This window comes from Notolabrus celidotus, chromosome 12, assembly GCF_009762535.1.
Source record: "Notolabrus celidotus isolate fNotCel1 chromosome 12, fNotCel1.pri, whole genome shotgun sequence".
NCBI classification, from domain to species: Eukaryota; Metazoa; Chordata; class Actinopteri; order Labriformes; family Labridae; genus Notolabrus; species Notolabrus celidotus.
This window is the reverse complement of record NC_048283.1, coordinates 17,656,294-17,681,011: the sequence shown is the minus strand read 5'-3', so window position 1 is coordinate 17,681,011 and position 24,718 is coordinate 17,656,294. Positions and strand designations below refer to the sequence as shown.

At 39.7% G+C, this 24,718-nt stretch overlaps 1 protein-coding gene and 1 long non-coding RNA gene across 5 annotated transcripts in view; one reads left to right on the top strand and one right to left on the bottom strand.

The window, feature by feature from the left end:
- Positions 1-1,993: 1,993 nt before the first annotated feature.
- dgat1b (diacylglycerol O-acyltransferase 1b) lies at positions 1,994-23,404 on the bottom strand. Its single transcript, XM_034698078.1, has 17 exons — positions 22,917-23,404; positions 20,414-20,501; positions 19,585-19,625; positions 19,051-19,136; positions 14,159-14,211; positions 12,918-13,023; positions 8,204-8,332; positions 7,841-7,903; positions 7,628-7,731; positions 6,983-7,021; positions 6,788-6,829; positions 6,647-6,691; positions 6,026-6,138; positions 5,533-5,598; positions 5,018-5,105; positions 3,353-3,415; positions 1,994-2,902 (listed from the first exon to the last, which is right to left on the bottom strand). The coding sequence occupies exons 1-17, from the start codon at positions 23,156-23,158 to the stop codon at positions 2,753-2,755; spliced, it is 1,518 nt and encodes a 505-aa protein (XP_034553969.1). The 5' UTR covers positions 23,159-23,404; the 3' UTR covers positions 1,994-2,752.
- Positions 22,593-24,718, top strand: part of LOC117823044 — a 152,593-nt gene continuing 150,467 nt past the window's right edge. For 3 of the 4 annotated variants that reach the window (XR_004633303.1, XR_004633300.1, XR_004633301.1), the window contains exon 1: positions 22,593-22,725. This is a non-coding gene — a long non-coding RNA (uncharacterized LOC117823044). The remainder of the gene's footprint in view (positions 22,726-24,718) is intronic. The other variant, XR_004633302.1, reaches the window with a different exon arrangement.

The window sequence follows — 24,718 nt, the reverse complement described above, 5'->3', positions numbered from 1 at the left end:
TCACACTCCCTTCTCCCCCCCCCCCCCCCCCCCCCCCCCCCCCCCCCCCATCCTCTGATGGAGGGAGTTAGTGCAGGATAGATGGAGGATTACGGTTGTCCTGCAGCTAAAGCTCAATTTTTTGCGCATAAGTAGAGTTTGTGGATGGATGTGAGGAATCGATTGCTTGGACTAATAATGGCAAACATCCCTCTTTCTGAGATGCAAGAACAAACACATTTCTCGGCCACTAGCTCTCTTATAAACCATTACCCTGCAGAGAGGGAAACTTGAATGACCCTTGTAGAAAATGAAAAGTATGGTCAGCTTAACATGATGCCACTGTCTCCTGTAACAGTCTACTACGGTGGCCCTGAAAGGTGAAACACAACAACATTTCAGAAAAACGACGATATTACAGAAAACACAACATCATTTCACAAAACGCAACAACATTTAACATAACATAACATGTTGCCTATCCTCAACACCACAGGGCTTCTTCGATGAACTCTCTTCTGAAGGTCTTTTTATTCCACCATTTGGATATTGTGCTTAAAAAGCACAGTTCAAACTCCAATGTGAGGAATGTGTTTCATTTCCATCTCCCATGGACAGTCCCCACTACAGGATTCAAACTAGGACCCTTGCATTTAAAGGCAGCAGCCCTGTACACCTCACCGCAGGGAAACTGTGCAGTGCTTGCCTCTTTAGGTCTTCATTGCCCAATTTTGTGTGGTAGTTTAAATGCACAGCTCATGCATATGTGAGGAAATTGTTTCATTTCCACCTCACAATAGAAGCCCATTGTGGATTTTGAACCCATAACCATTGGATTGAAAGGGGGCAGCCAGGGTAGGCAAGGATCCCCCTTGCAACCTGATGAGCCGTTCGTTGTTCCTAATCAATGATAGGCTATTGGGCTTGTTGGGGGGGGGGGCCTAATTGAGGCACTAATTGACTTCTGCAGGAGTAGGACAAAGTATGTGTACACGCATAATTGAATAGCGTGCATTTACACTTTCTTTCTCGCCATATCTACTTAAACTGACATTGAAATATCATATAGATATTTCATTCCTGTGCATATTTTTTTACAAAAAAATTCAAAATTATGTACAGAGAGGCACCATATAAATCTTCTATATTTTAAATTTTAAATTTTATACATATATATCTATATCTTTAAAGACTAAAAGAGGGAATGTGTGTCATATGTCAGTTTAAAAACGAACAACAAAAAGTGTTAATTGAAATTCAAAGAAGGTTAACCACAGCTTGTTGCAACAATATCTAAATAGTTGATTATGAACACAAGTCCTGCCTCAGCCAATCATGGTTTGGGATTTTGGGGCAGCACTACTTGGGGCTCCTCTGGACGAGCCCTTGCACACAACTGCCAATATGCTTCAAAAACACTGCAAGCTGGCCCTAAATAGTGTCTTTTATAATGCTAATCCTTGTTCCGTCATATCTACATTCTACCACACGCCTGCCCGCCCGCCCACCCGCACATGCACGCACATGCACGCACATGCACGCACATGCACGCACATGCACGCACATGCACGCACATGCACGCACATGCACGCACATGCACAGAAACTGTGATATGCCTCAGACTGGCTGTTTAATTCCATGTCAGCCTGACAAAATACAGGTTCATGGCCCTGTCCTCACACACGCTGCAACCCTGTCCCAAACCTTGTTTCCAGGAGACAAGGCTGCACACACACACACACACACACACACACACACACACACACACACACACACATTGACAGAGATACACATCATAAAGACAGTTTTGAAACTGTAGTTACGATCACACATGATGTGTACACTTTCACAAGTTTTATGTTAAGCCTGGTAGGAAGCCTAATTGTGATGACCAACATATATTACCTACATATGACTATGTGGGTGTGTTAAATTTGTGAATGGGAATAACAAACCAGACCACCACTGTGCAGCCCAGACTAATAAACATCAACACAAAATTGCAGTCTAGTAATAACACTTAAAATCTTTATTTTCTGTCACAAATCTCAAAAAGATCATTACACATCATTACCCTGCAGAAGCCCAAATTATTATCAGCACAATGAAAACACACTGATTCAGTGACCTTTACATTAACTTTAGACTGGTCTGGAAATGTTCTGTTACTTCAATGGCAATTCAATTTAAATGGAAAAAGTACCATAAAAAGGTAGAAAAGCAATGTAGGCCAAACATCATTAAAAATAAAAACTGCACTTCTATCATAAAATCCTACCAGAATACATTCAGTGTGCAAGTGGTGTTCCATGTCACATAAAACAGGACAGAGTAAGCCCCCTCTGGCAGACAGGGAAAGAAGGAAAGGCACTGGAACATTAATCTTTAACAACTTAAACCATTTCGTCAGCTGTATTGCTAAATACAAATCAGCTAAAAAAGGAGTAAAACTTATGCTTGAAGGTTTTTACAGTACCACCTTCAGTAGTTTTCTCAATCAGCCCAGAAATTTCAGATCAAACTGGCCAACAGAGGCTTCGAAAAGAGACTGAAAGATACATTTCCTGAGTGAGAAGCTGCACTTAATACAGAAGTGAAACCTTCCTCCTTGCTTTGTAGTAACATTTAAAAATTCTACACTTATTATTATTCATTTTTCCCATGCTGGCTATTTTTACAGCTTCTTTTTTACGGTGACAAAGCTGTCTAATGTAAACATGTAAAATCATGCAGGGATCCTGACGTGTAGAGTTGTACGATGTAAGCCTGTGTATTATTCAGCCTCCTGTCTGTAGTGCAGGACGTAATAGTCGTGGACGTACATCAGCACGGCGAAGGGCTGACCGATGATGAGGGACATCCACACTGCAGCGTTGCCATAGTTGCCACGAAGGAAGGCGCCAACAAACCAGGCTAATGGAAGCTGTTGAGCAATTACATAAAAATGACAATTCAATAACCATATCTGCTAATGAGCTTTTGTAATGACTAATTACAGTCACATTTTCTGCTGGTAGAGCTTTATGACTCAGCACACTAATGAATAATGAACTAACAAAGTCAGCAAAGCTTGAGAGCTGATTTTTTCATATTGTTCAGTTATTTTTTTTTCCACGATGCATCAAATAAGACCAGCTAGTCTAATAATGTTTACATCAAGTTTATGATACTGGAGCCAGGGTCAAACACCTTTTCAATGTTTAAAGAGTCAAAAGGATTATAATGTACTTTTAGCTTTACTTCTAGAATATCAAACTTTTTATTTTATTTTTTATTTTTATACATATAATCACATTTTTTAATAACAGTGAAGTACAGCTATGTGACGACCACAGCTGTCAGTTTCTAGTTAGTTATCAGTGTAGAGTCTCACCTGCGCCATCATGCCCATGAAGGCCCAAAGCCTGAACATCCTGAGAGGAACACTCACCAAGTACTGACAAAGAAACAACAATCATTTTATCAATCATATTTTCTGAGCATTTGAAAGAAACAGGAAACAGAAAAAGTCAGTAAGGACGCTATGTGCTCGACAAAATATATGACCCCATCCTGTTACAGAGACTAGAACAACCTGAAAAGCATTAAGTTGGTTTAAATCCTATTTATCACATCACAAGGATCAGTGTTTGGACCAATTCTTTTCAGCCTTTATATACATCCTCTAGGAAATATCATGAGGAAACACTCAATAAACACTCAATGAAGTTGAATTGTTATACAGATGACACCTAGTTATTTTTTATTTAACCTTTATTTTACAAGGAATATTCCCATTAGGATACAAAGTTTTAAAAGGGAGTCCTGGCCAAGACAGCAGCATACAAAGTTTCACAAATAGAACAGGACAAAACATATAGGAACAAGTAACTATTACATCGATTTATAAATTAGCAGTGTTAAGCTCTAAAAAATGTGCACAAGCTGATCAGATGATCCTTTATCCTAGTTTTAAAATCCTCCAATCGAATTAAACAATCCAGTTTCAGGTGACCCTGAAGCTCAAACCAGGGTGAGGGAGCAAAGACATTAAAAGCTCTTTTACCAAAGACAGAGCGAGTCAGAGGAATGACAAAAAGAAATTGTCCATGGCACCGAAGATGACAGCCACTGACAACTTGAGGAGTCAATAAAGAGCATAAATAAGACGGCAGCTCCTGTAGTATGGCCTTATAAAGAAAGATATACCAATGCTTCTATTGTATAAGGAAGACAAGCCTACCTTTTCATACATTATATATATATATAGCCAGAGGAAACCTGAAATATAATTTAAAATGGTACTTCTCCCCAGCAAATGTCTTAATGTTGAGGCCCCACCATATTTTAAAGAGCTCATGTCCTATTACCACTCTAGGACATTGCTGACCTAGTATACAGGCCTCCTTGTGGTACCTTCAATCTTAAGAAGTAGTACAGAAGTGGGAGCCTGGGAGACTATCAGGTCACTTTCCTTTGGAATAATCTACCTGACCTGTTAGGTGTGGGAGGCAAACACACTCTCTACTTCGAAGAGTAAGCTTCAAACTTTCCTTTTCAGTTAAGCTTTGAGTTAGGGCTGGATGAGGCTTAGACCAGCCAACAGCTATAGTGCAATAGGCTTAGACTGCTGGGTGACTCACACATCAAGTTCTTTCTCCCTCTCTCTCTTGTTTAGTGTTATCAGTCAAACTTATATTAACATGATTAACTGTGCTCATAAGACACCTGTTTGACTTATACTTCTACAACTACTATTACCTATGACCCATATTTTTACTTTGTTAATTGGCTTTAAAGACAGAGGTCTGTATTATCTGGTAATGCATTAGCTGTTTGTTTGCCTCTATCCATTTCTCTCTTTCTGCATCTCCCTCTATTCCACATTTCCGGCCCATCCAGTTGCAACAGATTCTGGTTCTACCCAATGTTTCTGTCTGCTAAAAGGGGAACATGGTCTAGGGCTGCTCTTTTTCTAGTGTCCTGAGATAACTTTTGTTATGAATTGAAGCTACATAGATAAAACTGGACTGGTCCATTGATTGTAATTAGCTCTTACCTCATGGAAGAAGGCTGACAAGAAGAAGACAGCTGATTGGCTGAACATTTTACTAAATCCTCTCCTTAGCAGTGGCTTGTAGAAGTGTCTGTAAGACAGTCATAAAAAACAGAGTGTCAACTACACAGGTCAAGATCATGAAAAGAGCTTTTAAAAGACTAAACTTGTTTTGTCTGCCATATTGTGCCTGTTGTCCTGACTATATTTTGTATTATCCTTACTCCCTCATGTGCTGTAAGTCTTCCTACCTGACAGAAATACAAAGTGAGCAGGCTTTAAACCCTTTAAATAGCATTTCATTTGTTCTGTCTTGTTGAATAAAACCTCTCTGGATTTGCTCCTGCTGCAGTGTTACTGAATCTGTGAGTGGCTGCGGGCGCTGTATTTATTACTACCACTTACTCCCAGCCAGGAGAATCAATTTCCCAAAATACATCGGTGTGCCTTGTTAAGCCTTGTTCAGTTCTATAAATTTCATTGCTCCCTCTCAGTGTGTTAGTGTTTGAATAACTCACCGCAGACACCACTTGTGTACAGGGATGTTCCAGTTCTGCCAGAAATATGTCACCGACTCAGAGTTCCTGAAAGAAGAGGGAAAAAGAGACACAGTTCAAGGTCTGAATAATGAATTTAAGGCAGTTTGATCAATATTGATGAACTTTAGAAAACCTTCAGTCTTAACAGGCAGGACAAATTAATCTACAGTATCTATCCTACAGTAAATTGAGGAATGTTAATGATTTACTCACTTAGCAAAGTAACATTACACAGATGCATAGTGAAATCATATCTCATAAAGATCTAATTCCACTAAGTAAGCTGCAAAGTACTTAATTATCTGCTGCACACTCACTTTTCAGTTTTGAATCCATTTTTATTCCACGAATGAATTCCTATGCAAAAACCATGCAAGTACCCATGCATGCAGCTCCCCAGACCCATAACACGAAGTCCACCTCAGCTCAGTAAATCCGTGCACAGCACAGACACAAACACACAGAAACATACCACCAGTCCTTGTAGAACTGCCGGTCCCCAAAGCGCAGGAGCTCAGCGGTAAAGTTCATAGAGGAGTGGAAGAACCAGTAAAAAAACATGAGCCACAGCAGGTGATTAGGAACCTGGAGAAGGGTGATAGAAAAGGAGGGAGAACATAAGACTGTGAGGCAACTGCAAGTCTGTAAAACGCTTAGAAGTTTCACATCAAAGTGCTCCATGTTTTAAAAAGAGTCATAGTGAGATATAGTCCATTCCTCTTTAGTCATGACAATGTGCAACATGCCCTGTATAATACATGTTATCATTTGTTATAAAGCAACATTTGGAAAGACATCAGTGAAGAGCAGATGTTGGGATGGCTTTGATTCTAACAGCATGATTAAATATTTACCAGCAGCAACACTGACTCTGGATCAGTATTTCTGTTTTCATACATTTTGAATGAAAGATGAATGTAAGCTTTATTTCAAATTCATAACAAAAGAGATGAAAATCAACCTTATGGCCCTTAGATTATACACTCCTGCTTTTTATTCCAGCACATGTGGTCATAAGCTAACGGCAAACATGAGAACAAACAATGGTTATGTTCCTACATGTCATGTGTGCATGTGTTGTGTCTGTACTCACAGCTAATCTTAGAAGTCTCTCAGTCATCCTGGATAGATCCATGTCCTACAAAGGAGGGAAGAGAAGAGAGGTAAATAAAGAAAAGATAAAGCTACACTGTAAGGTGCAGTGCAAGCTTTAGTGTGATCCTGTCCTCCTCACCTCCAGTGGTTTCATGGAACTCTGAATGATGGGAATCATCCACTGAAAGACAGAAATTCAGAAGCACTGGTGAGCTTTCTTTAGGGCTGAAAACTATGAATTACAAATATTGACTTCATGTAATTTGATATCACAAAACAATAGATATAAACAGAGCTCTGTAAGTGAGTCAATGTTTACTTAAAAAGAAAGTACCTGTTGAGTGAGACCAACTAACAGCTGGATGAAGAACATCTGGGGACAAAAACACACATCAGTAAATTTAGCGATATGTCTTCACTCAACCAAATAGTGATAAACATTAAAGAGGATCAAAAGTGCATCAAATTAGAAACAGGGAAGTTTGAAAACACTTGGATTCTTTACTGAACTTCCTCATATTTTTCTAATCTCATAATTTGCCCTGAGTCTTTAAAACATGATGATATGCAGACAGCATGTTTGTTTTTGGTCACATGTTGCTGACTCCTAACATTTGCTTCATGTGAAGGCACTCACAGTAACAGCGGGTTGATTTATCATGTTGATAACCAGCTTCATGAGACCGCCTTGTGCAATCTCCTATGTCAGGGTTAGCGAAGCTGGATAACCAAAAGATAACACGCTTCATAACACACTTAAATAAGCAAATTACTTTAGACGATAAGTGCTATCCTCCAAACCATTGTGCAGAAACATGAGGCTTGTTAGCTAAGCAGATGTGTTTGCTTTTAAGTATGTTTTTATACAAATATTCATGACAGAAAGGCTTTTATGAAACAATCCTAAGCAGTTGGATCAACAACAATAAAGGGCCTCTTTCTGACTTTGCCATGCAGCTCTGGTAGACCTTTCCCTCACCATCTCAACCAGTCTCCTCAGCAGGAAGCTCATACGAATCTTAGGTGAGCGAGGGAAGTTGAGCTCGTAGCAGAGAGTAGGCGCAGATATAAAGTAGTACATGTCTGCAGATGGAGAAGAGTGACAGCTGGTCAGAATATGTAACATAGTAAAACACAAGTATAAGAGGCTCTGTAGATACAACTTGATTCATATAGTGGTGTATTCTAGTACCTCTTATGGTGAGATTGCCAGGGTAGCACACTTTACATTCCTTGAAAAGTGGCGATGAAGGACCTGTAGGCGGCATTAATACACAAACTCATGACACTGCAAAGTTTGTGTGGGGTTACAATCATCAATCCTGGGTGGATGTTGATATATTACATCATGTGGACAAGACTGTGACAGAGCCTGGAGCTGCTGAGCTCTCAACTTAGAGCTGCAGTATCAAGCATCTGCCTTTGGATGTCACTATGACAGCATGAACAGAGGACTGAATCATCATGTTGGGTGGGAAGACAAAACCACTGTTATAATTAGCACACCATCATCTTCAGTGTGGACTTAGACTACGTGTGTGTTTTCGTGACTCACAGGACAGAGACCTGGACAGTTTCTTGGCCTTGGCAGTGCTCAGCTCTCTGCACCACATGTTGACGTCCTTATAAGAGTACAGCTTCAGAAGGAGGATGGTGTAAGTCCCGAGAACGAAAGCACCTCCAACTGACGGAGAGAAACAGAGAGGAGTTATTACCTTGACTTCTATGAAGCTATAGAGTCATGAAAAACAACCAACTCATAACTTATCTAGAAAAATTAGAGATGAGAAGAAGTAATGGAGGAAAGCCAGGAGGCTGTGAAAGGAAGTCTGTGAGAAGGGGAGGAGGGAATGGAGAGAAAGAGGAGGGGGAAGTGTGCTAAGGATGTAGGGAAAGACAAGGAGAGAATGGAAAGCAAGAGAAAAACAAATATAGAGGAGGGAGGATTTAGAGTGAAAAAAGAGGCGATAGAGGACGCCATTTGATCTTGAACACTTTACAAAAAACAAGTTCAGTAACATTAATCTTAGCTCAAAGGAGGAGAGCTGTCCAACTGTGCCAAGGACAATATTACAGAGTACAGACACCATGTTTATCACTCTGGTCCTTTGAGTGTGTGTGTGTGTGTGTATGTGTGTATGCGTGTGTGTGTGTGTGGACTCATTAAAGTGTGTTTGTTTTCGTGAGACATAATACAAAATGATTCAGTGTTACACTCACTTATTTTGAAAGCCTTTAGTGCATGACACAAGCTCAGGCCAACATAGTGGTGACCACATGCTTTACAGAAAGAGGGTGATGTTGAACAGAGATGAAGACACACCCACGAGCACAGACCAACACTCTCATACATGTACACACACAAATAAACACACAAATAAACACTGCCAGCAGGGTGAGGTGGAGGTCAGCACACCTGGCATCAAACCACAGCAGATCTTATCCATTAACCATCTGTCCCTCTCTCTCTAGGTGGCTTCTACATTACTAGATTGGCTACAAGGCAGCGTCAGGAGATATACAAGTCCTGTTAGAAACACAAGGAGGCGGGGCTTGGGTGGAAAAACATATTGGAGGCACCAATCATCCCAACTATCCACTCTTCTGTTTCAGAATCTGTGCTGAGTTGATGTTTGTCTGTCACCATAATTCACAGATTTAAATCAATGCTCAGTTTGTGTTTGTACTCAGCCTTGTCTCGATTCATTAGGGACTGCTTTGTTCAGAACTTGTTCCACCACTAAAGAAGCAGTGCTCGGCTCAGTCAGGTAACATGATACCATCTGCATGTACCACGAATGCCAGTTTGACATCGCTTTCTTTCAAGTCTGTGCAAGATGGATAATTATCACGGTTTGGAAATGAGATGTAATAATGGGAAACTAAAGGGCATTGTGTTTGACTGGCAGCACCTGAGTTATTCAGATTCAGAGTCCACATGCCTTTCCCAAGAGTTTGTTCCCTCAGATTTTCTCTCCTTTTTTATTTCTCTTTCTGTTTTGTTTTTTTTCATCAGAAAATAAGGAAGTATTTTGTTTTTCACGACCAAGCCTCAAGACAGGAATAATTCAATAAGACACTAAAAAGTAGGAAACAGACTTCAATTAAACAAGTTCAAGTTTAAAGTTCGCCTGAATGTTGCATTAACAGAATATTAAACTGTATTACTTGTAAAATACACGTTGTAAGCCACACATTTGTTGCATTATATACATTTTACACTAATAATTTATTCCTGCATGCCTTGACTTCTGCTTATTTGTTTGTTTTGTTGAAGTCTTTTTCTTTTTAATGTTCTTTTAGCATGAGTTATCAAACCTTAAATCAATGGCAGCGCAAACAAATATATAGCTTACATTTATACCCCAGTTTTACAAAACTCGAGACCATAGACTGTATAAAATATGGAAGTAGTATCCGTGACGTCACCCATCTGTTCCTGAGCGCTGTTTTGAATCCAATCGTCGGCGGCAGCCATATTGGAAATGCAGAACTAAACCAGGCAGTGGCTGTTTCCGAAGCTTGCTACATACTACTTACTAATGTAGTAGGCAGTAGGTGTTGCCTACTACATACTGCGTTTGAATTTAGTATGTAGTATGACTGTTCTGTGCGATCTGTCATGCAGCATGCTGAGCCAGACTTCGCTGGATTTCCGGTTTCGGAAAGCGGAAGTAAACAACGGCGAAGCCGATAAATAAAATGCTTATTTAGCATCCATTTATGGTTTAAAAAGTAAGGAAGTGGTTTATATGTACTTTGATAACTTTCACAGCACCCAAAAACGGATTTCCTCCCGTCAAAAAATGAGGAAAAAGCCAAAGCAGAACGAGCGCTGTGCATTATGGGAAACAGTACGCGAGGCAGACTGGTCCGATGCACACTGAGATATTTTCCCGAATCAGTAGACATCCGGGGAGTTTTGGCATACTGCAGATTTTGCTCTTGTTCACATACTACTTACTACATACTGAATTTTGGACATATCAGTACGTACTGCTAGTATAGTAGGCGGTTTCGGAAACAGCCAGAGTGTAACGTAAAGGGCCGGAGTTTGAGCCTCTTAGCCAACAGCTATGTGTTCCTGTCCGGGAGTCCAGTCAGTCATGTCCTTATTTGGGCGAAAACTTGTGATCTAAATATCTTCTGAACCGTCACGTTAGAAAAAAATGTACCCCCATACAGTGTGTGCCATTAGAGAGATTAGCTACATAGAGCCAAGCCGTTTTTGAACCAGGCTGTAAACATGTTTATTAATGCTGCAAAGATCGTCTTCTTTGAATTGGTGTCTAAGTGGTTTCCGGTGTTTCTGCAGTCAGCCTCAAGCGGATTCTCGATGAATTGCAGTTTATAACACTTCCGCATGGGCTTCATAGTTTGAGACCGGAGGTTTGCCGCTTGCTCGAGATGCAAACTAATCCATGCGTTCTCTTTTTTGTTTGGTAATGTTTTGTTTTGTTTTTTTAAAGTTATATTTTGGGGCTTTTTTGCATTTACGAAAGGACAGCTGAAAGAGACAGGAAATGCGGGGAGTAGAGAGCGGCAGCAAATAGTCGCGGCCGGAAGTTGAACTGGCGACATCTACGACGAGGACTACAGCTTCTGTATTTAAAGAATTAAAATATATTTTTTTAGGCTAGATGTATTTTAAACTATATGACTTGCAAAACTATCTTCTTACTGTTATTCTGAACCCAAGACTTCCCTGAATCAGACATTGACATTACAGTAGGGGGGGAAAAGGTATCACAGTGTAAAGTTAAAATTATCTTCATCAATAAAGTCTTCCTCAGAATAAAATGTAAAACCGTTCAAATGAAGCTTGATATCAGATCATTCGGTCTGCTGCACGAACAATGTCTGAATACTGGCTGAGTAAGCAGTGAGTGCATATGTAAGCTACCTTCTCACACACACACACACACACACACACACACACACACACACACACACACACACACACACACACACACACACACACACACACACACACACACACACACACACACACACACACACACACACCTGCCCTCTGTAATTGCCCTTCCTGTGAGATGAGCAGCACAGAAAGGAGAGCAGACAGACAGATGGACTGACTCCTTTACTCCTTTACCTCCCAGTGAGAGAACAGATGAGATGAGAGGAGAGGAGAGGAGAGGGGAGGAGAGGAGAGGAGAGGAGAGGAGAGGAGAGGAGAGGAGAGGAGAGGAGACAAGAGGAGAGGAGATGAAGGGAGAGGAGAGGAGAGGAGAGGAGAGGAGAGATATTTGCCAGAATTACAGGATCAGGATGTAAAACGTCACACCTGAAGCTTGAAGAATAGAGGGCTGAGAACGTGCCAAAAATGACGTCAACATTTTGAAACACTTACCTGTGGAACTTTTTTGGGTTAGCTGATAAATGTGACTTGAGCTTTGAAATATAAGACGTTTTCTAGTTCATTGTATGTCTTCATTTGAAAGCAGTTCTCCCTAGTAAAGGGTCTACTTTTACCTTTACTTTTACAGGGTATGCTTTTCAAACATTCTTTACATCAGGTGAAGAAACAATTAAAGAGCTTAAACTGTTGCACCCAAATGTACACTACTGCCTATCTTCTGGCTGCATTTACAGAACATATAACAAGATTTGAATCAACGTAAACATGTCTATTTTTAAAATAAATTAAATGAAAATCTAAAACATTGAAATGACTCACTGATAGACTAATAGACTGCTAATTTCTCTCCAGTGAATTGTACGGCAGCCTTTGTATCTGTCAGGCAGCCTGATGAAGACACAACATGATGACCCTTGGATGACCTCACACTGCAGACCACACCTACTTTGGCACCCCTCTCTTTTTATTCCCTTTCTTTTCCTCTCCTCCCTTCTCCTCTCCTGTCTATCCTCCCCTCTCCTTCCCCTTCTCCTCTCTCCTCTTCTCGGAGCCAGCTGGAAATAATCCAGTCATGACCAACTGGTCCATTACCGCTAACAGTCTCCAATTATGACTCTGTATAAGAGGAATCTTTTACTGCTCTATCAAACTGGTGGACTGTTTCTCTGAAGGGTAAGGATATGAATGACCTCTTAATCTTTATTACGAGTACATTACTTTCTGTTTTACATACATGGCAACATTGTAAACTACCTATAAACTGATAATGGTGGAGCTGTGAAATGGATGTTTCTATTTGAGTCAGCTATTTGTCTCGGTTATGTACGAGTCAGAGGAAGCAGGACTGAAGAGATGGTGTTTGTAACGAGTGTTACAAAAACACATTTACCTGGATTCATAGAGGGGACCACGAGTACCACTGCAGCCGGGAATGTTAGCATGATTGTCAGGTTAATGCAATGGACCAGAAATCCCAAAGGTTCGCTGAATGAGCCCTGAGCAGAAAGAGAAACAGAGGGTTTAAACAGAAAATCTTCCTTCTTCAAACCACCACCACTGGACTCCTTGATTTTCATGTCAGATTTTTGAATTCAGTCGTTCTTCATTTAACTCAGGGGTGTCAAACATGCGATTCCAATAGTGTTGAGTCCTCATAGTGTTGACGGAGCACAGCTGAATGGCACTTTTTTTAAGGGACTTTTTTTCTCAAAGTGAGAAAATAGATGACTTGCTGTTTGCATAATCCAGTTGAGATTCAAAAATACTTTTTTGAGCACTACAAGATGATCCACTAACTACTAACACTACACCCCTGCATACAACACTGTCCAGCAAGCAAACTGTTCATTCTGGAGCTGAGGGGTCCAACACAGTCAACTTTACCTTCTTCATTATTATAATCTCTGTTCTTTTGCAGTGAACATTACACTGTGTCAGGTGAACGGGTAACCTTTGTGGTCGGTGTGTTCGCAGCAGGTTTTAGGGCTTAAATAGTAAAATATTCAGCCCATCTATGAGAATCATCATGGAGAAAATACAACAGCTGTTTTCGTAGAAAGATAGTTCATTAAATGTGAACATTTTCAGAATGTACTTGTACTTTTTTGCATTAAAACAAAGGGAAACATTTTGAGATTCATTATTTATAGGTTATTATGTTATGATTTTGCTGGTCCGGCCCACTTGAGATCAACTTGGGCTGTATGTGGCCCCTGAACTGAAATGAGTTTGACGCCCCTGATTTAGCTGATTCAAAAGACGTGAACAACCTGTCATGAGTATGTGTGCGCACACATACTCATGACAGATTGTTCACATTTTCCTGCTTTCAAACAGGACCTCATTTTGAGTTATGTTGGCCTGTTGAAGTTTTAAAAAGCTCATGATGTTCCATATTCATGCCAAACAGACAGAGCTGAATGGAATCTGCCCTGGATGCAGATGGTGAAACTAATTCCTCAATTTAACCATTTTAAATTTGCAGAAGCGACGGGGGAGGGTCAGTTTCAAGAGAACAGTTTTAGACAAATAATCCCTCCCGGGGTTTGAAGAAGTGCTCCAAAACTCAGCAGTTCAGTTACAATCCTCAGCGCTCTGATGTTTGAGTGCAAGCCTGGCGTCTGCTCTCACCTTGGACAGCTGCCTCTCTGTGTAGAGAGCCACCAGAATGAAGACGTTGGACACTGTCAAAACACAATGAGATATTCATGTCAGCTTCTCTGAAATAGTCCATGATACGGTTATTCCCAGCAGAGCCACTCCTGAAGGGGCTCTGCTGGATGAAAATATGAATATGAATCTCAGGACATGAAAACATTTCTTACAGGCACTCATAAGTCTTTACTTTTAAAAATAGTGCAAGGGTGTCATTAACTTCAAAATGACATTAAAGGAAACAGATATAATTCTTGTTATCATATGTGAAAGTTAAGCAGGGGTGACTAAATATTATAGGATTCACATTTAAGGATCTGAAGCCACTGTAATGATATAATACACAGCTGATGGAACTAGTTTCTCCAAACTGCTAATTTTTTCTCCTCATTTCAAGCTGATTATTTTGTTATCCAGTTACTTCTGAAAGGCTTCATTTGCCATGGACTCAAACCTTCTGGGAACACATTAATTTAAGCCAAAACATGGAACAACCCAGATTGAGCGAACAAACTTTAAACATGAATGCAGATGCAAAAAAAAGCGAGTTTCTAGTGAACAGACAGGGAGAAAGGGTAATTTACATCAACATTCAAAGAGTGGGACTGAAAACAACAGTTTTAGTGTTGCTTTAATTATATTAAAAGCTCATTTCCAAGTCTAATTCTGTCCCGCTTTGGTCTGAAAGTGAGCATTCTGAGTGAAGGGAATTTAGCTTTGTAGACCATGCTTTCTGTGAACAACACCACACACACACCCAGCCAAATTCTCTCACATGATTACACAGCAACACCTGATGAAAGAAATGAGCCAGCACTAACAGAGCATATGTGTTGCACAGCACACACCAACTGCTACATAGTTTGGTGACAAAGCAAGTGTGTGTGTGTAAGGGGAGTGTGCACACAATTTCAGTAATATGCTGTTTTATGACTACCTGCACAGAAACTTCTTGAAATGTAGAGAATGAAGGAAGGCAGAGCTTGCATTTGTATAAAGAAGCAGTATAAGGAGGAGCAGTGATGGACATTTGCTTGCCAAAAATATTTGGAGAGCCCAGATTCCTCTAAAGCCGGTTTCATTATGCATCAGTTATTATCTCTAGTACTGAATGTGTGTAAAGAAAAATAAGATAGAATGTAAGTGGATTTTTTGCCCACTATCGATAGGCTGAAGAGAGACAGGAAAGATGGCGGGGAAAGACATGCAGCAAAGGGTCGTGGTCGGGAGTTAAACCAGCAACCACGGCCACAAGAACTTAAGCCTCAAGCAAACCATTAAACCAACAACCCAACCAATACTCAGAATTTGCATTTTGGTGTCTTTCTCCTGAAGTGATGATGTTACCTCTCTTCTGAATGAACTTAAAAGACTCTGTTATGACTATAACTATTTACCCTGACTCTTCCAGCCTGATCAACATTGATGGCTCAAAATTGCCAAAAACGTTCCATTTTTAAGAGTCAATCAGAGCATTGCCATGTCTGTCTATCTAATCTACAGTGAGCAAGTGTGTTTACTGCCTGACATTTTGATTACTATCTGGGTCTTCAAGCTCCCTTATCAGCACTTCAATCCAAATGTATGTGTTTTTTGGTTAAGTCACATGCTTGTTTTTTTTTTTTTTAGACAAATAAATAAACATTTAAAGGTGACATATCACGCTTTTTTCATCAATATATATTGGTCTAAGAGGTCCCCAAAACATGTCTTTAAAGTTTATGCTCAAAAAAACACTTTGAAATCAGATTTTGGCATGCCTGAAAAGTCCTCTTCTTCAGTCCTCATCAGAACACTCTGTTTTCCCTCTGACCACGCCCCCTCCGGAAGTGGATGTGCCTCGGCTCTCCAGCACGTTGATCTAATGTTTACATGTTGGCTGAATATACACGGCTGCTCATAGATCGCGTTACTTCAACCCTCTGAATCTGATCCTGAATCTGATCCTGACAGAGAGGCGCCTGTAGCAGGACCTTCCTGAACGATTGGTCATAGATTTAGTGTTTCTTGTTGTTTTATTTATCAGTATGTAGACGTGTGTCTTGGTACACAGCTACGAACATGTAGCTATGTGGCTATGCTAACTAGTGCTAGCACTTATCCATGATAAATAAAAATCATCCGCTAGATCTTCAAATCTGCAGACGTGGGGGGTAAAACTGACCTCTGCCAGAAAGGCAGCAGGACCTTTTATGAAGGATTGGTCACAGATTCTGTGTTTCATGTTGTTTTATTTGTCAGTATGTAGACGTGTGTCTTGGTACACAGCTGCAGCTACAGCTATGAACATGTAGCTATGTGGCTATGCTAATTAGCGCTAGCACTTATCCATGACAAATAAAAATCATCCACTAGATCTTCAAATCTGCAGACGTGGGGAGTAAAACCGACCTTTGTGTTTATTAAGACAGCCTACAGCTAGCATGCCTCCCTCCTAAGCTCCTTGTTACCACACATTTGTGCAGGTAATGAAAAACGGAGGAGGGGTTGAGTTGTATTTTATACAGTCTATGGGCTGAACAAGCTCCGAGCTCTGACTCCGTGACAGACCGGATATTGTTGTTACGTAACAAAAACACGGAAGTCTGAAACGGCTCGTTTCACACACGTTTACAGAAAGGTGGAGAAATCAAAACAGGGGCAGAATGGATTTTTTTCATTCTCGGGGGGTTTGTAGACATGCCAGGGACACATATTTCAGGTAAAGAACCATTAAAAAGTCAATTTTGCATGATATGTCACCTTTAAACAAAAAAAAAAACAGAACACGCAACACATACAAACAAGCGCTCTTTAAATAAAAGTAAGCTGATAGAAAATAAAAATAACATTGTTAGTTCACAACTCAAATGATGCCTCACTGCAACAACAGCAATAATTTCATCAATATATGTGTATTTCAATATTTGAATATTTCTAAGTCCTTTTTGAAGAACTTCATCTACTGCCCCTTTAATACAAATATTTTTGTTTTTCCTTCTTTCCTTATTTTTTCTAAAGTGAGGCAGCACATGTACAGACCTTCACAACAACATTTGACAAGACAAAGACAGCAACATAACACCATAAGTCCACAGACCAATGCGTATCTATATACCACCATATCCATATCCACCACTATATGTTTCCTCTAGAAACTCTTCCGAACACCAGAGGTCTTGAAAAATGTGTCCTCTGTTTTGTCTTTCTGCAGTCAGTTTCTCTAGGGGTAAAAATTGTGCCAATTGATCAAGGACACGTGCTTGTTTTTGATGTCCCAGTACATTCTACAATGGGACTATGAGGAGAAGGTTATAACAGGGACCGAATGAGTGTCGACAACTTTTAATCTGACAATACCTTAATTGTTTATGAATGAAGCTAGTTACACACAAGCAAAACAAATGTATTTGGACTTTGAATAAGTTGCAGTCAGTAATGTAAAGTAGGGTTCACAGCACAGCAAGATTAATGTTAACCCTAAAGGCACCTATACACGGTCAACAAGAAGTATTCAGTAAACAAACGTATGTGATTTCCTCTCAGGAATTCCTTTAATGGGACTGCTTTTTTTGTTATTGTACTGAAAAATATCCAACATTTGAGTCTTCTTTTACTTTCGTCATCACCACAAAACTCTATCTAATCCAGAGAGCACACAAATATGAGAAAGAGTGACCTGACCCTGCTAAGGATCTTTGTCATATTTTGGTGAAACAGGCCTGTTTATCATCTTTAACACACTGCGACTGTCACTGAACCCACAGGTGCATCAAATCAGAGCAGACAAAGCATTTAGTGTAGAGTGTAAAGAATTAGTTTTGTCATGCAGGAAAATACCAAAGACTTGAACCAACTTGATTGTAATTTAGTCACCAAAGAGATCAGTTCCTTTAATCCCAAACTTCCTAGTCTGTTTTTCTAGATACCATGCTGCTTGCTTGCAGGCTTCCACACATTTCTAACTTTCCATTTTCTCTGTGGTGGGGTATGAATGTGTGTGTTTGCCAGTGTTTAAGCTGCTGCAGTGACGTAAGAACTGCTGAGCTGCTTTACCATCCATGTTGCTGTAAACACACTCCCTCTCTCTCACCTGTTTCTTAACCATGGTCGGTGCAGTCATTTACCTCCACTCCCACACCTTTTCCTCCCTCGCTTCTCCTGCAGCACTGCACATCAGTAACACCGCCAGCTCTGCACTCCCCCCTCCTCATTTATTCCTTAACTTGCCTTTACTTTTTCATTCCTGCATTCTTCCCCCTCCTCATGACCCTCACCATAAACTTCTTGTCACTTCATTCTCTCTCTCTCTCTCTTCCTGCAGCACATAGTGCCAGTGTGCAGTAAATAGGGCAGGTGATTGTCCCTCTAGAGACACTGAGCTGCATGGCTGCAGAGATTCAGTGCAATGTGCAGATAAATAAATAATGCAATAAACTTTGACCATGACACTTTTTATATAACACATTTATATAAACATTATTTCTTCTTTTTTTCAGGATATAATGTTTTACTCAAAAGCTGTATCTACAAGGTTTGAAGTGTCACTCCTAGACTACTTGAGCATCATGCGAGCTGGTCCAGAGGCCAGATGAAAATCTAAACACTCTGTATTTATGGGCATGAAGCTGAACATGCTGATAAAGTTTGTTTTTTCAGTCTTTGGTGGTGAACAGTGATTCTAGTTTTGGTTCAACATTCATCTCATTAAAAAAAAAGTTGTATTTTTTACAAAGTGTTGTACCCCAATGTAAATTAGAAACTCAAAGATAATTTCACTGATATGCAACAGTTTTGGTTTTCTTTACAAGAAGTCTGTCTGTGATTGTGTTGGTTTCATTACTAGCAGGAACTGTCTGGCAGATGATAAAAAAAAAAAGTTTACCTACCAATCAGCAGGCATGCTGCTGGCCAGCTGTATGGATCATTCAAAAACAAGGAAATCACCTGGATTGGATCCACCAGGACACCGTACCTGAGAAACAAACCAATGAAAAGAGAGGAGGACAGATGCAGATTATGAAATAGATTCAATTCAGTGAAAAATAAAAGTCCTTCCAGGTTCAGACATTGAAAGCTACACCATGATAAAAAGACATAAAAAAGAGGATACAATGATACATGCTTGGTGGATTGTTATAGCATGAATTTATCTTTATGTTTTAAACCAGTATGTAGACTTTTTTTTAACTATAGACAAATTGAAATGTCTTTGCAAACAAAGTGCATGTCAGTTACACTTTGCCTCTTTCTTTTTTGAAATTAGAGGCGCGATACATTTGAGAAATCTTCTCTTTGGTGTCATCGTAGTTTCTGTCAAAGTTGACATATTGGGCACAAGCTTCCAGGAAGTCTCTTGAACTAACATGTAATAATCTATTGGTAATGTGGCAAAGGAAGGGATGTAAAAAGAAGAGACTCACCTTAAGAGGTTCTCTAAGAAGAGGCGAGCATTACTCAGCACCTGTAACACAAAGCAAGACATAAAGACTTACACCTGACTGTCTTATGTATGCATTTTATTTCTTTGTTCCTCAATAAGAAAGCTTCTCCTACTTGTGTGCATTGTTAGTCCTACTTCTGATTCAGCCCTCTTCTTTTTCTTGGTTCCCTACCTCTTCATACCTCTCTTCTCTTTCCTTTCTTTAAACCTTTCTCCTTACATTTGTAAACATTTGTTTCCTTTCCTCCTTGCTCTGAATAAACCACAAATACTATTATGGTTGGCGATTGGACAAAAGTCCAGTGAGAAGGAAGAAATACATACAGCAACAATCAAATCAACTGGGTTAAAATCCTGGGTCCTGGGTTAACCCTGATATCTGGTTCAAAGTCTTGAAGGAAAGAAAGACACTCAACAAGTGGCTGGATATTTTGCACTGTTTAAACATGATTAAAATGTCTTATGCACTCACTTACCAATCAATCTTACCATCAAAACTGTGATGGGATACCTATGCACTGATGTATGATTAAACCCAAACATGAGGCAAATCACCACAAAGTCAACAAATATATGGATTCCTTGTACTGATATCCATCTGAGAGCACATCATCCAGGATTCCAGAGGATTAGTCATCCTCCTACATACCGTATGTCAGCAGTTTTAATGTCAACAGTTTGAAACCGAGTGATTGAAAGTGTTTTTTAGAGAGCGAAAACAGATCAAGCATTGTGTATCCTTGAGCTAACGTGGCAGTGTTGGTTTTATAAGGGTGTGTGTTGTGACTTTATGCAAACTTTTGTCTTACCAGCATGACCACGCACCAGTTGAGGATTCCTCTGTAGTTATTGTAGCCACTGGATGAACTTAGCAGGGACTCCTGGGTCTTATGGCAGCTGTAGAAACAAAATGAAGCCCATAAGCTGAAGGAAAGCGTTGTTGTTTCAAGTCTTGCATCATAGTTATTTCTCATAATGAATATAATTAAAAAACAGGGAAGAAAGTTATTACCCTGCACCCTGACCAGAATTGTTAATACTTAAGGCTGATTTATACTTCTGCGTCTCCCCTACGCAGCAGGGGCTGACACGGACATGAGCACCACATACTTGTGCGTCGGTGTGTCCGTGTCGCGCAGCAATTCTCCGCCGAAACGCCTGAGGCTAGTGCGGTTTCTCTGATAGCCGGTCGCCTGCTTCTGGCCCCGCTACGATCTCTGTTTACTTTTCCACAGCGATTCAGAGCGTGTTGTGTTAATCTACAGCTGATACATGTTACTGTTTATCATACAGACATGATTACATGAAGAATAGAGAGGAGGAGATGAAATACACAGACAATGTGCGGCCGATGTCCGGGATCCCGGAAGTGCTGTAAATGCGGGAAATGACAAACGTCAGCTACGTGCGTAGGCCTCAGCGTAGGTACGGGAGCTACGCTTATCCCCGGCGTAGGGTACGCCTTCAATTCGACGCAGGAGTATAAATCAGCCTTCAGAAGAAAGAAAGTTAGAAGAAAGACAGAAAGAGTTAAGAGAGGAAGAAAGGAAGGAAGGAAGGAAGGATGGCAGAAAGCAGAATGTCAAGTGTAACAGCACAATCACAATGTTGTGGCAATGGGCCAGTAAACTTAAGGTTTCAAATTACAATTTAAATGTGAAATACAGATATAATAAATAAGTATTGTCTCCTTCTATCAAGGAGCAGGTGCCTAGTTGTACTTTGATAATGTAGGCTACAATTGGCCTAAAGTAAGGTGGCCCTGAAGGACAAAACCAATTTACAAAAGATGAAACACTTTTACAAAGTTGGGAGACAAATTTACATTTTTGTAAACATTTTTACATTCTATAAAACAAAATTACATCAGAAAAACACTTTTTCTTTTTTTCTTTCTTTCTTTCTTTAACCAGGTAAGAGACTCATTGAGATTTAAAACCTCTTTTTCAAGAGTGACCTGGCCAAGACGGCAGCACAAAATAGGTTACCAAGGCCAAAACAAATTTACATTTAAGAAAACAAATTTACCAAAGATGAAACACTTTTAACATTTCTGAAACAAATGAACATTTTATTTTTACAGAATGGGAATGTACCAAATACTTGAAGTGATGGAGTGAGGGGTCATTTAGTTTGTTTTGATGGAGGGAAACCAAACAAAGATGGACATCCTGGGGTCTCAGAGTGAGGTGTCAGACCTCAGATGAAAAAGCATCATGTCTTCGGAAAAGCTCCGTCATATCTCCACAAAACCTTCATCATGTGTCAGAGTTTAGATGAAACAGTCTCAGACCACATCGCCTCAGACTAAACCAGGGGTCAGGATAAAAGGAGTCAGACTCAACGGTAAAAGTGTTCTGTTGTTTGTAAAATTGTCTCCAACTTTGTAGAAGTGTTTCATCTTTTGTAAATTTGTTTCCTTAAATGTAAATTCGTTTTGGCCTTGGTGAAAGTGTTTTGCTGATGTAATTTTGTTTTATAAAATGTTAAAATGTTTTCCAAAATGTAAATTTGTCTCCAACTTTGTAAAAATGTTTCCTCTTTTGTTAAAATGTTTTCTTCAATGTAAATTTGTCTCCAACTTTGTAGAAGTGTTTCATCTTTTGTACATTTGTTTCCTTAAATTCAAATTTGTTTTCTTAAATGTAAATTCATTTTGGCCTTGGTAAAAGTGTTTTGCTGATGTAATTTTGTTTTATAAAATGTAAAAATGTTTTCCAAAATGTAAATTTGTCTCCAACTTTGTAAAAATGTTTCCTCTTTTGTTAAAATGTTTTCTTAAATGTAAATTTGTCTCCAACTTTGTAGAAGTGTTTCATCTTTTGTAAATTTGTTTTCTTAAATGTAAATTTGTTTTGGCTTTGGTAAAAGTGTTTTGCTGATGTAATTTTGTTTCAGAAAATATAAAAATGTTTTCCAAAATATAAATTTGTCTCCAACTTAAAGTGTTTCATCTTTTGTAAATTTGTTTTGTCCCTTCAGGGCCACCGTACTAAAGGGATCAACTTAGTCCACGACCCAGCCCTATGGGGCCCCTATAGAAACGCCTCTGATTAGTCTTCAGGCTCATTCCAGCTGCCTCAGACACACACAGTGTGAACAGATCATGAGGCTGAGCAGGGTAAGTGTTTGTTAACGTTACTGAAACAAAAAGCAGGGATGGTCGGACGGATGAATGAATGGATGAATAGATGACAGAAATGAGCCCCGGGCGTCCTAAATTGACCCCAGATGAAACCCCAAAACACCACCTGCAACTTTACTCTCAAGTTTCTTCAAAGCGAATAGGTCCGCACAGTTCATGAAACTCACCTCAACCTGTCCCCTATGTCACTCCTCCGTTTCTTTGCTTCCCTCTTTGACTTAGAGCCGATTGTCTCCAGGGAGCAGTCAGGTTTCCCCTCGCCATTGTAGCTGCTTATGTCCGCGTTCAGGGAGCTCTGATACTCCGCTGCAGACTTCCCGTTCACCGGGAGCACACTGGCGCTTCTCCCTGCCGCGAAAGTCGCCCTTCTCTTGCGAGTGCAGGCCTTGGCCGCGTCCGAGTCACCCATGAAGACACAGAAGCAACACAAAACTCAAATCTACGCAGAGTTCAGTTTTAAAGTCGCAACATGTCTGATGTGGACATAGTGGCGCAGTAGCCCACTAGCGGGAGGGGAACTAACTTGCAGACTATCCGCCCAAAGCTCATATTTCCGTACAGTTGACATGGCGGTAGGTGTGTAGCATGTGACGCAACATGAAGTGACAACAGATTGGAAGTGTAACTTGTCTGAACTTTGAACAGTGCAACCTAGTGCAACCTAATGTAACCCTGAGGTGAGTCAGACACTGAACAATTACTATAAGAGATATGAGGAACCAAGTTTTAGTCTTGCATGCAAGTCTGGACTCCTCCCTGATCAGGGTTAATTAGAGATAAATGTTATTTTGAATGCATGCTATCTCGTTTTTGGCGCATGTATCTGATGCATGATGAATTTCAGATAAAATACAGAAGTAGGCCATCTGATCAAAAAAAAAAAAAAAAAAAAAAACAACCATCAAAATCCATTTAAAAGCAATTCTGGAGTTTTTTAGTCCCATCATGTCACCATTATGGAGCTTGCTGAGTTGATACCAGTCGATAGGAAAAAAAAACTATGGCTCTGGCATGTCACCTAACCCTCCTGTTATGATCGTTTCTTAGGGACAGCAATAATGTACCTAGGTCAACTTGAACCGGGGCATATTCATTGATCCAGAAGTGTCCGAACCCAAACAAATCCCAATAAACATTTATAAAATCTCATTAACTTCATTACTAACCAATTAAATCTATATTTAGTGCATTGTTGTTCTTTAATTCTCAAAGATCATGGTTCAATGAGGATAACTCACTCGTTTTTTATGAAATTCATGTTAAAAAATTTTTTTACTGTACATTGAAAAGCCCTAAATATAAATACAATAGTTTTACATGACATATCATTTTGTTCATTTTATTTCACATTTTTACTTTTATTTTATTTATTCTTTAGTGATGTTGATAAATTAACACAAGACACCTCTTCTGTCACATGCTGCCCAGATTTTTAGGCTGTATTTAGCTAGTTTGGAGGGCATATATAACCTAAGATGGAAGGAACCTCTGAATACCACTAGCCTTTCATCCACTGTGACATTAGAAATGCAAAATAATACTTCACATTTATTTTTTTGGATTTATGAACTTTAAAATGGGTCAATTTGACCCTCAACATAACAGGAGGGTTTAAGTCCTGGTAAGGATGTCTAACATAGTCAACATTTGTACTTCATGACTTGATTAAAATGTATCAAATCAAAGAGTGGAAGCCTGGATTAAATTTATAATTTGGGATGTTGTGCTAATATTAAGACAGTATTGCAAAGTTTTCTATTAATGCTGTGGCATGATCTGTTATACATGCCTATGGTGTGTCTGAGCCAGTTGACTTTTTTGTAAGAACGGATACATACAGTCCTTCACAAAAGTTTTGTCACTTATCCAAATTGTAGGAACAAGAAATAACAACTTTACTTTTAGTTGATAAATTGGAATCAGAAATGGCTCATATGAAAGGCAAAGCCCTCTAAATTATTTTCATTTT

Bases quoted from the DNA above. Each gene is read 5' to 3' on its own strand.
- dgat1b (XM_034698078.1), bottom strand. From the start codon at position 23,158: ATGGGTGACTCGGACGCGGCCAAGGCCTGCACTCGCAAGAGAAGGGCG. The intron at 6,830-6,982 runs GTACTTTCTTTT...TCTGTCTTTCAG, and splicing joins TAGTTGGTCTCACTCAACAG to TGGATGATTCCCATCATTCA. The intron at 6,139-6,646 runs GTGAGTACAGAC...ACCCTTCTCCAG, and splicing joins AGAGACTTCTAAGATTAGCT to GTTCCTAATCACCTGCTGTG.